At 41.0% G+C, this 15,914-nt stretch overlaps 2 protein-coding genes across 2 annotated transcripts in view; one reads left to right on the forward strand and one right to left on the reverse strand.

Annotated features, from left to right (window-relative positions):
• LOC131673918 (mucin-2) overlaps positions 1-15,914 on the forward strand; it is a gene marked incomplete at its 5' end in the record, with an annotated part of 51,470 nt that overhangs the window by 15,746 nt on the left and 19,810 nt on the right. The window contains 4 exons of the mRNA XM_058952309.1: positions 4,783-6,377; positions 11,156-11,228; positions 12,338-12,378; positions 13,842-14,000. Of these exons, the coding sequence (XP_058808292.1) occupies positions 4,783-6,377; positions 11,156-11,228; positions 12,338-12,378; positions 13,842-14,000 (1,868 nt within the window). The remainder of the gene's footprint in view (positions 1-4,782; positions 6,378-11,155; positions 11,229-12,337; positions 12,379-13,841; positions 14,001-15,914) is intronic.
• LOC131673914 (putative inorganic phosphate cotransporter) overlaps positions 1-15,914 on the reverse strand; it is a 30,391-nt gene that overhangs the window by 6,625 nt on the left and 7,852 nt on the right. The window lies entirely within an intron of this gene.

A 15,914-nucleotide genomic window follows, 5' to 3' on the forward strand; every position in this document is an offset into this window, starting at 1 on the left:
CTGTTATTATCAAACCGGACTATATGTATGTGTATGTGTGTGTGTACGTATATATATATACATATACTTTGTAGTAATGTATTCATTATTAATATTTCATTCAAAAGAACTCTAGTTCTATTTTCTTTTTTCCTTTCTGATTTTTCCCTCCAAAGTCAGTGTCAATCGTCGTGAAATAGAAAATATGATTCAAACTTTTACGTGAAACTTTTGAATAGTGGCCAATCAAGCTTAGAAAATTATCGTACTTTTTATATATTTACAGTCTGAAAGCATACAACGTTTATCGTTTAAATTAATATTTTAAAGAAAATCTTGTTTTTCAACAATTTGCTTTGTAAAGTTTTAGGAATAATTGTTATTGAGAAACTGCAAGGCGTTCACCTAGTTAAAAAACTTCTCAACTACTAATTTATCAAACACCAAGAGCATCAATACTATAAGATATTAAAAATTAAATTATTGAGCTCGTAGCTAAAAGTAGCCTCGTTACGAAGTAAAACAAGCGATAGAAGCGATATATAGAAATGGCAAGAGGTGTAAGGGGAAGTAGAACAGCGGCGTCAGCGGTCAGCCGCCGTGCAAGTAGAAAACCGCGGGCTCGCGTCAGACACGTAGTCGGACATTAACAGCGATATTCGGGCCGCTGCCGCTGCCACATCGAAATCCAGGCCGCCCAACCACTACTACTACTGCCGTTACCACCACCACTCGCTCGCTGCCTGCCTGCGCGGTTTATCTAATTGGAATTGTCGAGGGCGACGTAAGAACTTCGGAGGCCACTATCTCTCGGCAGCAGCTCCTTACGACCTGACGTCTCGCCTAATACTCTAATCCTCCCCCCTTGACTCTCTCCCTCTCTCTCTCTCTCTCTCTACCACTGTGTTTCCCTGGTAGAGCGCGTGAGCGCTAATTAATTGATGAGCCTGGATTTAAATGCAGTTCATCAGGGTTCGGACGCCTGCCACTGAGAGACAGAGAGAGTTGGAATATTGAATTTAGCTGGATTTACTCGAGCCAACACGACATTTCGTTTAGCCGCTGCTCTGCTTTGACTTTGTCTTTTTTTCAGTACGCGCGAAGGTAATTAGCGTAGCATCGCCGACGTGATGCGCGGCAAAGTCGTAAGCCGCTGACACTATGGATGCTACTAGCTGTGCTGTTTTGTTTGATTACAAAGTTATACGAATCGCAAACTTTCATGTTCGTTATGTGGAACTGTAGCATCAATCATTCTATCAGATATATTCAGGTAGGTGTGGGTTTTACGCGAAACATCAATGATATGTTGCCGAGTTTAAAAATAAAGTAAGAAATCAAACTTGATAATTGAGTAGAAAAGTTAGTCCGACAATGATATATCGTACAATGTGTTCATTCAAAGTCTCTAGAACGTTTATTAGGTCATAATGTAGCGCGAATAATCATGTGACAGGGGAAGCCTGAAATAAACAAAAGCTATTGGTCGTGGCAAAGAATGGAAAACTGACTGCTACTCTCTTGTTCGATTAATCGCTGAAAAGTGGAGCTGCACATCAACACGAAGCACTTAGCAATTCTTCTTTTCTTTTTCTTTAAATATTATTGACAGACTGTTGCGCAGTCTTGGTGGTGGTCGTGGTGGCGTTCAGCTCGCATGCAATAATGATTTTTTCTCCCTTCCCCCTCCCCCGCCATCGCAAAACTTTGCCGTACGCTGAAACGCCACGTGTAGTTACAGCTAATTATACCGAGCCCCGACCATGTCAATAGGCTCTAGCCTAGCGGCGACGACACACGTCGTATGACTATCTATATATACATGTACGTATTCTTCGCCACGAGTCCCGTTAGTGCCACACTTTTTTTCGCTGCACTAGGCCTCTTTCGCGATCGACGTTCAGCGGCGATTCTTTACACTCGCCACCTCGTAAAAATAAATACTTGTAATAATAATGACAGGGTAGAGAGAAATGTAGACAATTAAAATGCAAGACTTGGAATAGTTAGATTTATTGCCCGTAGTAGTTCGTAGACTCGTGAGTAATTGCATAGGAAGGATCGATAGAACACATAATCCACGTGTTCCATAGTCATAAGGCTTACGTGCTGTATGTACACGTGAGTAAAACGTCCGCCGACTATGGACTGACCCGAGGAATAGAGAACATATGCACAAAGTTAAGCTCTCTAGGTGCGAAAACGTAGCTTGTGAATTATTGCAGACCGATTAAAGTGTCATTGACACGTTCGAGCGGTAACGAGAACGGCAGCAAACGACAGGCGATTGCGCGCGACGAATTACATCGAACGACGGACGGGCACAATGCATCACACCAGAAGCACGCACATGATTTTCTCTAAGTGGATATAAGGCTGTGTGTGTGGCTGTGTGCCTTCGCGGAGGCGCCTAGAGAGATTCTACAGCCATCTACGCTCTCTCGCTCAGGCTTGCTTTCTAATTATTCCCCACAGGCCGTAAGGGATAGTACGTAATTGGAGGGTGGACGGCGACGCATCGATCCAAGGGAATCTCTGCCTGTCTGTCTGTCTCGGTGTACAGCGTGCAAAAAATTAAAGAGAAGAACATCGGGCCGCAAGAGAAAAGTGATAATGTCTTAAGCCGTGGGCACGATTTAACTTCTGATTTCTCCGGCTCTAAACTTAAGAGCCGCCACCGCGGTCCGCAGCAGCAGCAGAAGCAGCTAAGAGAGCCATGGGTTTAAGGGAGTGAAGCCTCCCTTAAGATCCCAGCACAGCTAAGCGTTTGCGCGCCCGCGCCTGCAAGCTGATCCTACTCTATACTCACGTCCGCTACTGACGCTCTTTCTCGGCTTTGAGAAATCTCCCAGGCTCGGTTTATCTAATTCGACTTGTCAACTGGTCCTCGTCGTCAGCCCAAAGGTGTGTGTTTATATATGAATCATTCGCGAGATTGAACTAATCCTCATCTGAAGTGCACGACTGGTGAAGCCTCCGAAGAAACGTAGCTGTATAGGTTTATACTATTATTACTTTTAATGAGCTACGATGTGCGATTTGAATACGATCAAATTCTAATACTATGTGACGTAAGTAACGATTATTCAAACAGAGCTTAATGAAGCTATTACGAGCAAAGCAAAAAAAGTATAGTTATGACATTGATTTCCCTGGTAATTAATGACAAAGTCATTTCATGGCTGTAAGAAAGAAAAAGTTCTCAGATTCAGATTTGACGGCGACGGTGTATAGAGGCAAGCAGCAGTAGCATGGATAAAATGGAAAGCCTTGAAGGGGGTGTGAAGCGTCATTAATCTGACACACACCAGAGCTGTCGATCTTGCAGAAACGTTTCATCAATTATAACCAGCTCCCTCGACGCACCTGCGATCGTCAAAGATAAATTAATTATCATTCTCGGACTATTAGATATATGGCATTCTCGAAGCCGCAATCTTTTCGCTCGGACTTACCACCGCAGAATCGAGCGCGTTGATCTTTTAAAACTTTTACAACTGCCACCATCGATCTACCGAACACACATTCTATACTTGCGCTATGCGACGTGAGGTTTTATATGAAGACATTCATTCGTTGAAGACATCTGCACACACACACACACACATACGATCGATGCTATAACTCAAGGTCTGTACACATTTGTACCATAGAAAAGCCATTGTGTGAAAGCCGACAAGGAGAACTTAAAATCAGGCCAAAAATCCAAGTGAGTCCAAGGAAAACAGTGCCGAGGGTAACCATTTTTGGAAAGCATCGGAGGAAAAGCTGCCTGTAGGTGGCTGCACCAGACCGAGTGCCAACGACAGCAGCGGCAGTAGCAGCGCCAGCAGCATCAGATCAGCGAGTCGGACGGAGGAGGGAGAATGAGAGCCTTGCACTTTGTGTGCGCGCGCTGCATCGCAGAAAGAGAGACAGAGAAAGCGCTCGAGGAGGGTTTGGCTGGCTCCTCGCTTGGCAGGACGTTGCGTGGGTGGACGGGCCTCGGCCCGCCCCCACTTGGCTGCTAGCTGGCGAGTGGCGCGAGAGGCGCCTCCCTCTCTCGGTGAGTGCGCGCGCGCGAGCGAGCGCGACAGTACGCTACCCCCGCCACGCCAACGCCACCCCTGAAACGCCGGGCACCCTTCGACATAGTACACAGTAGCTCGCCGAGCGCCAAATCGAGAAGGGCGCTTCGCTGCTCGAGCGCGTGTCTACAAAACTTTTCGTACCTCTTTTGCTGTGGAACTACTTTTTTGCCACCACCACCGTCGACGCCTCCACTACCTCCACCACCTTGTCGAGCGAAAAGGTGTCCCAGTACACCTACAAGGCTACGAGATCGGGCTGTGGCTCGAGGGAGTGACTCAGTGTTTTGTGCTGCGAAAACTTTTTTTCTCCTTCCTGGACCACGCAGACACCCGCGTCGTCAGCCTTATGATCGGTTGTGCGAGCCGGCAAGTTATGATTGTGCCGCAAAACTATTATTGTTCGTAGTGGGTGCGTGACACGTCAATCGACGACAATTGATCGCTTTTCGACCACACGCACACACTCCACGGAGGCCCATTCGGATCGGCCCAGGTGATTCTCATATCTACTTAGGTGTGTCACGGTTAACTTGTCGCGCGCCGACAATTTATTTTTGACATTTTGGTATATTTAACACGCGCAGTCGAATGGCAGCTTGAACTTGCAATTGTTATACATTAAGCATTTAAGACGATGTCATATGATTAGACACTTTAAGAATATGCTAGCAGCCAATACGTCGCGATCGAGTGAGAGCCGTCTATACGATCCCCTGGAATTTTTCTGTTCCAGGGTCGAGCTCACCAGTGTGCCAGGCGGTCAGAATGCGATGGCCCACCTCAAAAAGCGCAAGCTGGAAGCAGAATCGGCCGCCGTCAGCTCGAAGCCGAAACAGCCGCAGCAACAGCTCGCCACGCTGAACTCGAAGAAGACACTATCGAACGACATGGACACGGAACTCACTTCGATGAACAACAACAATAACAACAATAACAATAAGAGACGTAGAAAGAGTGCCGCACGTGACGATCAGAAATCAGTTTTAGCCATCGATGACAAGGGTCTGCCATTGCCAAAGAAACGTGTGTTCTCCGGTAGCCCAGCCCGAAAGGCTAGCAAGAATAATAGCGAAGATCCCGAGGACGACGAGACTTTGATTCGCGAGACCGAGGCTGCTTTGAAAAGTCTATCGGGTAGTTGGGCACCAACACCTCGTGGCTCGTTCTACCAGCGTGGTAACTCGGACGAGGACCGATACGAGTCGAATTTCGAGAACTTATTTGAAGAGAAAAAAGACGGAACCAAAATGTCGCCCTCGTCACAGCCCTCCACAATGAACAACGACATGGGTAGCTCGCTCAAAGACGTCATCAAGTTAAGGAGCCAGCACGACAGAAAGATGCAGCAACAAAACGCTTACAAGCAGTTCAACGGCGGCAAGATGAAGAAAGAAGACTGTGACGAAGAGAAGAAATTGAATCGATCGGTAGCTTACAAAGCAAGGTCGCGCTACGACCCGCCGGACTTCAACGAACTCGTCGACGAGTCATCCAACGAATTGGAGATCGACATGTCCGATCCAGCGGTAGCCGAGCAATCCGACAAAGACCGCGGTTGTAAATCAAATTCGACATCGCCCAAGCAGCAGAATGTCTATAGCGCCTACCAACGACCCTACGTTGACGGTCTCAAGGTCAACCCCACATCACCGTCGTACACCAATGTCAGTTCAGCCTTCAGACCACCAAACAACAACGAGCACTCGAAAAATAATAATGGTAGCAGAACGACTCCGACGACGATACCGCCAATGGGACCATATCCAGCGGCCGCTACCTTCGTCGGTTACCCGTCAGTGCCGCAACCTGTGCCAGGCTGCTCGCCACCCGTCGATGACAAGCACAACTCTCTTTTGCAGTTGAAGTCTCCCAAAGAGGAAACAATAAACGCTCGACTTAACGAGCCTCCTATCAAGCACAATAACAACAACAGCAGCAGCAATCCACAGATCGGTAGCCCAGACGCCAACTCCAAGCAGTACACAATCCTGCAGCCGGCGGGCGTTGGCTCGCGTGCCGCAACAGCCATACAAGACATCACTCGCGAAGGTGTCGTCAGCGTAACCGCCGTTAGCAGTACGAATGCTGCAACGAACGCAGCCAACAAGTCAGTAAGCGTCGGCAATGGAAGCGGTAGCACTGGTACCGTACCTAACAATAGTATTGTGGTCACGACCATGACTACCACTCCAACGACGGCCAGCCCTTCGACTATCGGAGACGTTACTACAAACAATATCGCCGTACAGCAAGATAGCGGAATGAAAACGAATTCGTTTGATACTGCTAGACCGGGCATATCGATGTCACCTTCTAGCATCGGTAGGGGTAAGTTTGACATCGTTATCAAATTATTAGTTACGTTATCGTAGGACGATCGTTAGGTCAACAAGAAGACAAATCACTTGTGCTGATAGGATAAAACATTCTCCAATAATACACCCTCTACGCAAAGAATCTTTGAGGTCGGAATGCAAATCGGCTGTTAAACTTTAGCATCCGTCACAATTTGAGCTACTGCGATCTAGGTCAGGAAAGTGTCTCGTTTTTGTCTGCACTCGAAAATCTCTTGAGAATCCAGAGCGAAAAATTCGCTCAAAGCATCCCTACGCACGCACAGTTCGCGCGAGGGTCGTTGGGCTTTTGCGAAAAGGGGGACAAAAGGCAGCCTCCGTATACTACTGCCTGCACGCGCACTTGCTTATTCGCGATTTCTCTTTCTCTTACTCTCGATGCGCGGAGTTAGGGTGCGGAGAGAGGCGAGTTATGTGCTAGGGCCAGAAAATCAATAATTACAAAAGCGGCGAGGGGACGATGACTCAAATGGTTGAAATCAGGCTCTCTCTTTGCTTGCGCGACGGCCCGTCTTAAGGGCTAACTAGTTACTCTGCACTTATCCCTCGTCGACATGGGTATTTAATCGTTTCAACGCGAGACACACTGATGACAGTGACTTTTCACCCATGCGAATGACCTAAGCGCTTTTCTGATCAAACGTAGAAAATATGATATTCTGCGCATTATTTACGTTACCGTTATCGCACAGCATTTCTTTACAATTATTATTAATGAAAAATTAAGTCCACTTGATTCAGCGAATCGCATACGTCAACAATATAAAGTAATAATGATTTTTTGAAATGCATATCGAATTATTAAAAAATTAACACGATGCATTTATTAAATACTTATAAGAGTAGTATATTTTACACTTTCTTGTTGCAAGCTCAGAAAAATTGTATCAAAAGAAATTAAAGATATCGTACTAACGACCGATATCTCGATAGAAACACCTGGCCGACGCTTGAACGTTGCGCTTGTACGTATCGGGTAGAAAACGTGGGAAAGCGAGGTCGCGGAGCCGTCGGATACTCTCAAAACGGGGCAACGGACGTGCGAAGTCAAGGCTTGGGCAGCGACTACGACGACAGGTGGAATTTGAGTGCATTCTCGGGAATCTTCGTGTGACACGGTGCGTCTGCCACTAACGAGAGAGAGAGAGAGAGAGAGAGAGAGAGAGAGAGAGAGAGGGAGACAGAAATTTGCGGAGGGGTTGATAGCACGTCATACGTATAAGCTACAGCTGTCAGCGATTAGAAACGTGACTAGCATCCTCGAATTTCTGAAGCCATCTTATTACCAAAACTCCTACTCTCTCTCTCTCTCTCTCTCTCTGCTTTTCCTCATTATCCCCTTAACGTTTCTCGTTCCTCTTTTTCTGCTTCAAAAATTCAATCTCCGCTTTCGGAGATCCCTTGGCTCTCTATATATACATAGCGAGCGACTGTACAAACGAAAGAATTCCAGGCTCGGGGGTAAGAGAACGAAAATTGTTGCTGGTCTTCCGGTGGTGGTGAACGAGTGCTCTACTCTTTAAAAGCGCCTCTCTTTGACTTTGGCCTTTAAATGCGCCACCACCGACGCTCATGCTACTGCTATCGTTGCTGCGTTATCGACTTAATTCGTACAGCTATAGCAACGATATTCTGGGATTTCGTCGGGTAAATTTAATTTTTTCAATTGGACGATTATTCTACGCCTTACTAACAGTCCGCAAGTGGCTTCGTTAAAAATGTCGATGTGTGTTCCATTGCATGGAATCATTAGTAGTGATCGGAAATCCGGCAATTATCAGCGACAGAGTTATGCCAGCAAATGCAAGTCTTCAGCACCCTAACCCAGTCTGACCCCTCGCTCACCACACTTTTTCTCGACGGTAGGCGCGTGTTGACACGCCGTAAAACTGCTATCGGCAAATCCGTACGCACGGCGGCCACAAAAACGCAGTCACTTCCTCGCCCCCTGAAGTCCGTGCCCTGGCACTGCGCTAATAAAAAAATAAACTACCCAGTAACTCAATTTTACGCGCCTATACGCGTCATGCCGCTTGTATGATATAGCCCGTAAACGGCCAACCACTAAGAGTTCGACATGTGTGTCTTTAGCGCTTCCGATTTCACGACATCGGCCTTGATTTATTTACTCGGCCATACGCTGTGCGAACTAATCACTGGAATACGTGTTGTTGTTGATGAAAATATGTGCATACTGTTGCCGAGAAAATCGCCGAATATAGCGAGTGTTATGGTTTACTCTACTATTAAACTAAAGCGAAATGGATTATCGGCATTATAGGCAACGATTGTAAGAAAAATTAATTAGTTTTGTTAAAATTCAACAAATACTCGAAAAGAATTATATTACGAGTATAAAAAGTAATATGAAAAACAAATGGAAGTAAAACGTTTCTGTTGGTCAAGGCATGCAGATGAGGGTCGCCTCTCGTGTTGGGACTTTGTTACAAATGTGCACCGAGACGAATATGAATAAAACAATCATGCGCGCTGTTTACGCAGCGAGTCTCCCACGTGCGAAATAGCTACAAAATAACGCAATTACACACACACGTACGAGCTTATGGGCAGCCTCCCTTCTCTTTCTTTTTACGTCGCCTCACCCTTGCCGTTCGTAAAAAAGGTCGGCTCGTTACAACTCTATTCAGAGGCGCGTGCCGTAGTCGTGACCCTTGACCAGCCGCTTACGTTTTAAAACTCGCGAGCTGGTTAATTAATTGGCCCTCTCTCGTAATCCGATCCTTTGCGCCTGTTTGACGACTGCTTTCCTTTTTTCGCATGCCCGCGGGCAGTCTAATTTTTTTTTTCTGCAAGCCAAGTTATCTGACTAAAGTATTCCGATGGCCAGTGAAGAGGTTTTTGATGTAATTAATACTATGGCGTAAAGGAGACTAATTACAAAATTTCTTCTTCGCGCCTTAATCAAATTAAAGCAAAGTTTCACGGCTTTTAATGTCTTCATAGACGCTATACATCCACGTTGTTATAACTTTTTAAATCCGACGCATTCTCCATCAAAAGTTGGCAATGGTTTTTAATGTAGCAATGCCCGTAAACGAAGAGTAAGGAAAGAAAGTTGATTAGTCGGAGGTGTGTGCGTGCACGCGGAGACTCTAAATAAAGGCACGAGCCGCTAATGACGTCACGTATCGTAATCCAATTTACGGGCAGAGCAACGGGAATGACGGCCTGATGAAGTTTCTCTCTTTCCCGTGAAGTCGAACTGGGATCAGGGGATTACACAACGCTCACAACGAAGTTTGTAAAAGCGCTTTCTCACGCGTACATACACACACACACACACACACACACACGTGTGTGTACTTCAAGCTATATTGCTTGTTCTTACACTGAACGATGCTATTACAAATATTCTCTGTGGTCACTCTTATACCTCCAAGATGATTACCTTTTGATTTTACATTGAAAGCTTCCAGCAAGATGAATCCTCCACCTCTGCATTGTAAGGACTTTATTTATGTGTGCGAAGTTCGAATATCCATTTAGATCGTGATCCGTACAGTACAAGTGAAATTGTTGAATCAATCCCTATTTAATATTCTACCAGTTACAATTTGCAATTTTTTATTTCAACAAAAATCAAAGAGAAGCGACTACTACATCAATCCAATTAACTTAGCCCGTGATTTTTATTACAAGCTTCATAAACCTAAATCATAAAACAAGTAATCAATAACCATACATAAAACCGTACATTCCCGTGCCCTACATCTGTTTCGCCTATGTGTGAATTGCGGGAATGTAAAGGGAATTAGCTATTTTTGTTTTCATGAACAAGCATGCGTCTGCCGTAGCTTTAGCGTTAATCTCGCATGGCTTAGACACACATAGCCCCGCGGAATCCCAACGGCTATTCACGCATTCACGCAAGTAGTGTGACCAAATCTTCTGGGCGACCGCACACACATACAGATGAGCTCGCATCCAATCCTTTTGCCTTTCACAAACGCGTGTTCACGACAGAGGGCAGAGGGGGCTTTACGACTTGGCTAAATCATCAATCGGTAGTTAGCTCATTTTATCTGTGAAAGGAATTTCATTTATTGGTATTTTTATAAAAATAAAGAGACAATTATTTATGATCGGATTATCGCGTGTCGGATGCGATCATGCAAGATTATGTACATTTATCATGGGTAATTGGATTTTGATTGTCTGTGTGTTTCCATTAATGTATATATTGAACTTGTCGCAGTTGAGTATGAAAAGGGATTATGTCAAATTAACGGGTTGTAAAGGTTATATTGTAACAGTAATAATTTAATTTATAGAATGTCGAGTCTATCTGTAATCATCATCGTAAGCTAATCAATTGGAAGAAATAATTTGGAAAATATTGAACGAGATACTCGAAAAGAAAAATAATACAACCAACTATGAATAACAGTGTTACGCGTGCAATATGTATTTTCGCACGCACAAGGAGGGCTAGTTCATTCACGGTTGATTGGCTTTTATTTTGCAACGCCCCTGGAAAAAACACTCAAAGCTTATCAGTGATTTAATTGATGCAATACACCCTCAGGTCCTCGTATGAAAATAATTCATACAGAGAGCTAACGACTTGCGATGGCGATTATATTGATAGAAATCGACTAAGGGCACGCGCGAACACTCGTGCGTGTCCCTCATTCTCTGTTTCTGCATAGTAAGAGTGAGAGTGTGAGTATCTGTATGCGTACGCTTAATGGACTAAAGGCCAAACGTGGGGGATGGTTTGATTTGTTGCAGAGGGCAACAAGTGCCCGACGCCCGGCTGCACGGGGCAGGGTCATGTGACCGGACTCTACTCGCACCACCGCAGGTAAGTAATTATCGCTGAATTAACTGCCTACCTGCACTTTGCACGTATCTATATGTACCATCCACGCACTCCTCTTCGTTTCATGACGATTTGCTCGCTTATGTCATTCCCATCCTTGCTCCCAACGTGCTAACTGCCCTCATTCAATGATTTGTTCGTCGAATTTAATTCAAAACTGGCCTCTCAAATCAATTCTGACACATTGGTCGATTTCTTGTTTTTTTTTTCTCTTCTAACCGGAAACGAGATCGAACGTATTAACTGCGCTCTTTTTTTTTATTCGCTCATTGTTATAGATACCATGGCCCGGTACATTTTATACAGATGCCGTTTATACACGATTCAATACGGATTTTCTAATTATTTTTATTTGGTATAATTATTTTTGATGGAACAGAATACATCAAATAGTATTTATTAGAAAAAAGATACTGTTGACCATGTAAACTTTCTGCAACAAATTCGATTGAAAAATAATTGACTGAAAGTATATATGTTTAAAATTCTGTCCATTACTAATAAATGATCAAATATACGGTTATATCATGTAAAATATTTTCTTCCAATTAATCGTTTGTTAATTTTTCTACAGAAATGTATTATGTCAGATAATATTTCATTTTTTTTCATTATTTTATTTTTCGTGTTTAATACAAAATCGCTATGTGAAATAATTAACATTAAAAATTACATATAAAATTAAATCGCGCAGAATCGATATCCGTACGCAACACGAACCCTACCGATATCATAGTATCAAGCATTCATGAAGTTATTGTTGACAGACGTAAAATTTTGTTTAAACGCTTTGGAGTATTTATTTTGAATAGTACTGCCTATCATAGATAAGTCGCAATACGTGTACTTGATCGTGAACATATATCAATAATTTTTTCATAATTCCCCTGTATCGGTGCCCAAAAGAATTATTTACGTTAATTAGCTGAATCTCGTAAAGTGAGTTTCTTTTGAAAAACTACTTTGAATATCCTTTTTCCCGTAAACAAAATTAGTAACATTAATTAATCCGGGCGAAAAACTTTGAATTCCCACAGCGACAAATTGTTGTCTATTGTGAACAGTCCCTAATGAAGTTGTTTCTTTTTCAGCCTATCCGGTTGTCCGCGCAAAGATAAATTAACGCCAGAAAGTGAGTATCATCGACACCAGCTTTCAATTAATACTCACGTTATTTCGTAGCTGTATAGTTTGCATATATCCTTGAAAACACAGTAACGACGGCTCTTTGTTGATAGATATATTTTTTGAACTTGATATAGCGGAAAGAAAATAACACGATCCACTGATATCGACGTAATTAGCATAAACAAAACAAAAAATAGTAGCGCACATAGCCTTCAATGTTAAATATTGATCACAAAAGTCATTGTTGTTTGAAATCAAGAGTACAATTGAAAACACGCCACCTGCTGTACATGTATAATTATAATCTCTTTCTCTCTCCTCTCTCCTCTCTCAGTTCAAAAAACGACAGAGTTACGCGTGTGCGCCTGTTTTATGTGTATGTCTATTGTTATGATCTTTATTTATTTTTTTCATTTTAACATCTTTGTGCTTTTTGTTAGCGGGGTAGAGAGCTTTATTTACTGCGTTCACTTTTTTATTTATAATTTGTTTACCCATTCTCTTTGTAGTTTTCTCAGTTTAGTAGAGAATAATCACCACACATGACTTGGTTATGTTGCCGTATTAGAGTTTTGGAGAACTCGAGACCCCGAGACACGGGCAGAATAAGTAAGAGAAATACACGGAAAAACGCCATGCGCACACGCCAGAATCAAAAGTGAGGATCTCTTTCACTGCGCTTTTGAGTATAATACAGGAAGCTCATCCAAACTTTGCGGCATTCACTTGATTCATGCGGGTACTTATTTTCTTTTCTTTTTTTGCGTACTTTAAATCATCAGTTTCATTGTACAGAACTTTTTTTTTCGACGATGACCTTTTACATTACAAATTTTTATTAATTTTCAATAATATTTTTTATTCGTATTTACCTTTAAATCGCACTTGGAAATATATTTATTGTCACATTTATCATTCATCGCGATCGAGATTTCACGGATATTTTTATTCTATTAGCATTTGTTTGAACTGACTCTTATCTATTCGTCTTTTCATTGAACATAATATTGTTAAGCAAATACACAGAAAAAGAAATGATTATATTTAGGTGAAATCACAAATACACGAACGACAGTTTCTTGTGTTATTTATAATTTCTTTCCAAATTAATTGTACCTTTTTTTGTTGAATTTTTTTTTCTCTCTACCCGCTCAGTATATTATGTACTCATTATATAAATTTGTGTTCTATCCGTGAACGTTAATATGAATTGCCTTTCATTATTTTCATTCTACTGATTGTTTTCTCCGTATATTGTTTCCTTCGTGAATCGTCTATTCCATTAAAATGTCAGATAGTAAATTTATACATATATTATACTCAAATCGATATAAGAGATTCGCCAGTGATTTCTGTCTAAGTGTGCACGCCAATGACATATGATGTCAACGTGTAATAAAATCCTCAATTTCTTTGTAATGTAAAACAACGAAAACAAAAACAAAACACGTGTCTGGGTTCTCGCAGTTCTGGCGATGCATGAGACTATTTTGAAATGTCCAACGCCTGGTTGCAACGGCCGAGGTCATGTCAGCTCCAATCGAAACACGCATAGAAGCTTATCCGGATGCCCGATTGCCGCGGCCAATAAACAAGCCGCTCGCGAAGCACGACATAAGGCACAAGGTAAGGTTTACATCGTCGTCTGATTTAAGTCATAGACTATCTGTATCGAACGACGGACGTATATGAGCAAATCCCCAAAACTTTTCAAATCTGTTATTTAAAAAAAAATTCTTTCAAAGCACAGCTTTCAAGATTTTTTTTTCTTTCGTAGTTGGCTTTGCATAGCATTACAAAATACAAGCTCATGATTTTTTCTTTTTTTGTAAACCAGCATAATTTACCTAAACTTAAACATTTTTCAAAGTCATTTTTAATAGGTTAAGATTGTCAGATGTTAAAATGAAGATGTATCAAATCATTTTTAGCAACAATTAAACTTAATTTATTTTTCATATTTTAAAAATAATAATATAATAAATGATTTCAATATTTTCTTTTTCTCTTCCTCACTAATCTTATCCATTGTAAAGTTAAGTTGTGAAAAATAAAATTTCCACGACACTAAATTTTCCGCGCGAGCTTTTTGGTGTTATTTATATAGTTCAGTACACGTAGAATTTACTCTATCTGTTTTGAAAGAGAAATAACACATGTGCGCATCAATGGTAACATACTGAAATTTATTCGTTGATATTTGATTATAATAATTTTTCTAATTGCATTTAATCAGTCGACGCTATGAATAAGAAACTTAAGCACCGTTCAATACGTAAATAAAGTTGTGTTGACTTTTAGGTTATCCACTAATTGAAAAGGTATTTTAGTTGTGCGAATAAAAAACACCTTCTTTCAAATGAGTTGCTCATTGACTACTAATTACAAAAATCTGTAACTCAAGAATATTTATAAGGCAGAAAAATTAAAAAATTGTATTAGATTGATATTTTGAAGTAAAATAAGTTCTATTTATTTATATATGAGTTATAAAAAAGTTCTTTTCGTAAGAAAACAAAATTTATGAAGTTTTCGATTTTTTACAAAATAAGTAACATTTCTATTTGTATTTTTTATTTTTTGCGTGATAGAAGCACATTCTTGAAGCTCATTTATTTTAATAATATGTATTAAAAAGTATCTACAAGAAAATTTTGAAATAATTTATCCAAGACTTTTTTTACAATACTAAGAAACAAGTTTGTATAGCGAGTTTCAACTTGATATCTTGAAAAAATCATACATTTTTAATTTATAGCTTTATAACTGTAATCGATGGTCCAAAATAAACTAGTAGAAATTATTAGTCGTCATTTTTTCCACAAAAAACTGTTTTTTCTTCAAATTCGCCCTTATTAAAGCACGATATCATGGAATAACTAGAATTGTAAAAGTTTTGGGAGTTCGCTCATATCTCTTTTACATTTATCACGCTTTTTTTCTTTTCTTTAAATATTTCAAGTGATACAGAAGCAAATATCGATTTGGCTCACTCGCAATTGATATATTTAATAGAAACGTTGGCGTGATCACTTGAATAGAATAGCAAATTTCTCTCATATGTTATTTCTAATCTTACATAGAGTTCAATGTTATTTTTACACGAAATTTTTGAAAACGAAAACAAATAATACTTAGATATTACAAACAGCTCAATCACTTTAAAACGCTCGTAAGATGTAAATATGATGCTAGATGTTGTCTAAAGATCAAAGCAATCAACAGTGGTGGAAAAAACAACTGGTATACGCTGTAAATATCATATATTTATATTTCATCACGTAATCATGCGTGTACTAACTTGGCTTATAGCCAAGTTATTTTACACATGTAGTTTTCTCAATAGACATAGAAATATGATTTATTGTTGTTTGAATGGTTTTTTAGTTGCTTCTAAATATTTAGTAAACAAAAATTTATGAGTTATGAAGATTGTAAACAGTAAAGTTCATAATGCTGTAATATATTATTCATGTTCAACGTTTACCAGATAAGTCTGAATGCAGCATAAAAGTGAAATTGTATTTGTGCGCCAAAAAA

Source organism: Phymastichus coffea, unplaced genomic scaffold, assembly GCF_024137745.1.
Source record: "Phymastichus coffea isolate CEN01 unplaced genomic scaffold, Cenicafe_Pcof_1.1 PCOF00204, whole genome shotgun sequence".
NCBI classification, from domain to species: Eukaryota; Metazoa; Arthropoda; class Insecta; order Hymenoptera; family Eulophidae; genus Phymastichus; species Phymastichus coffea.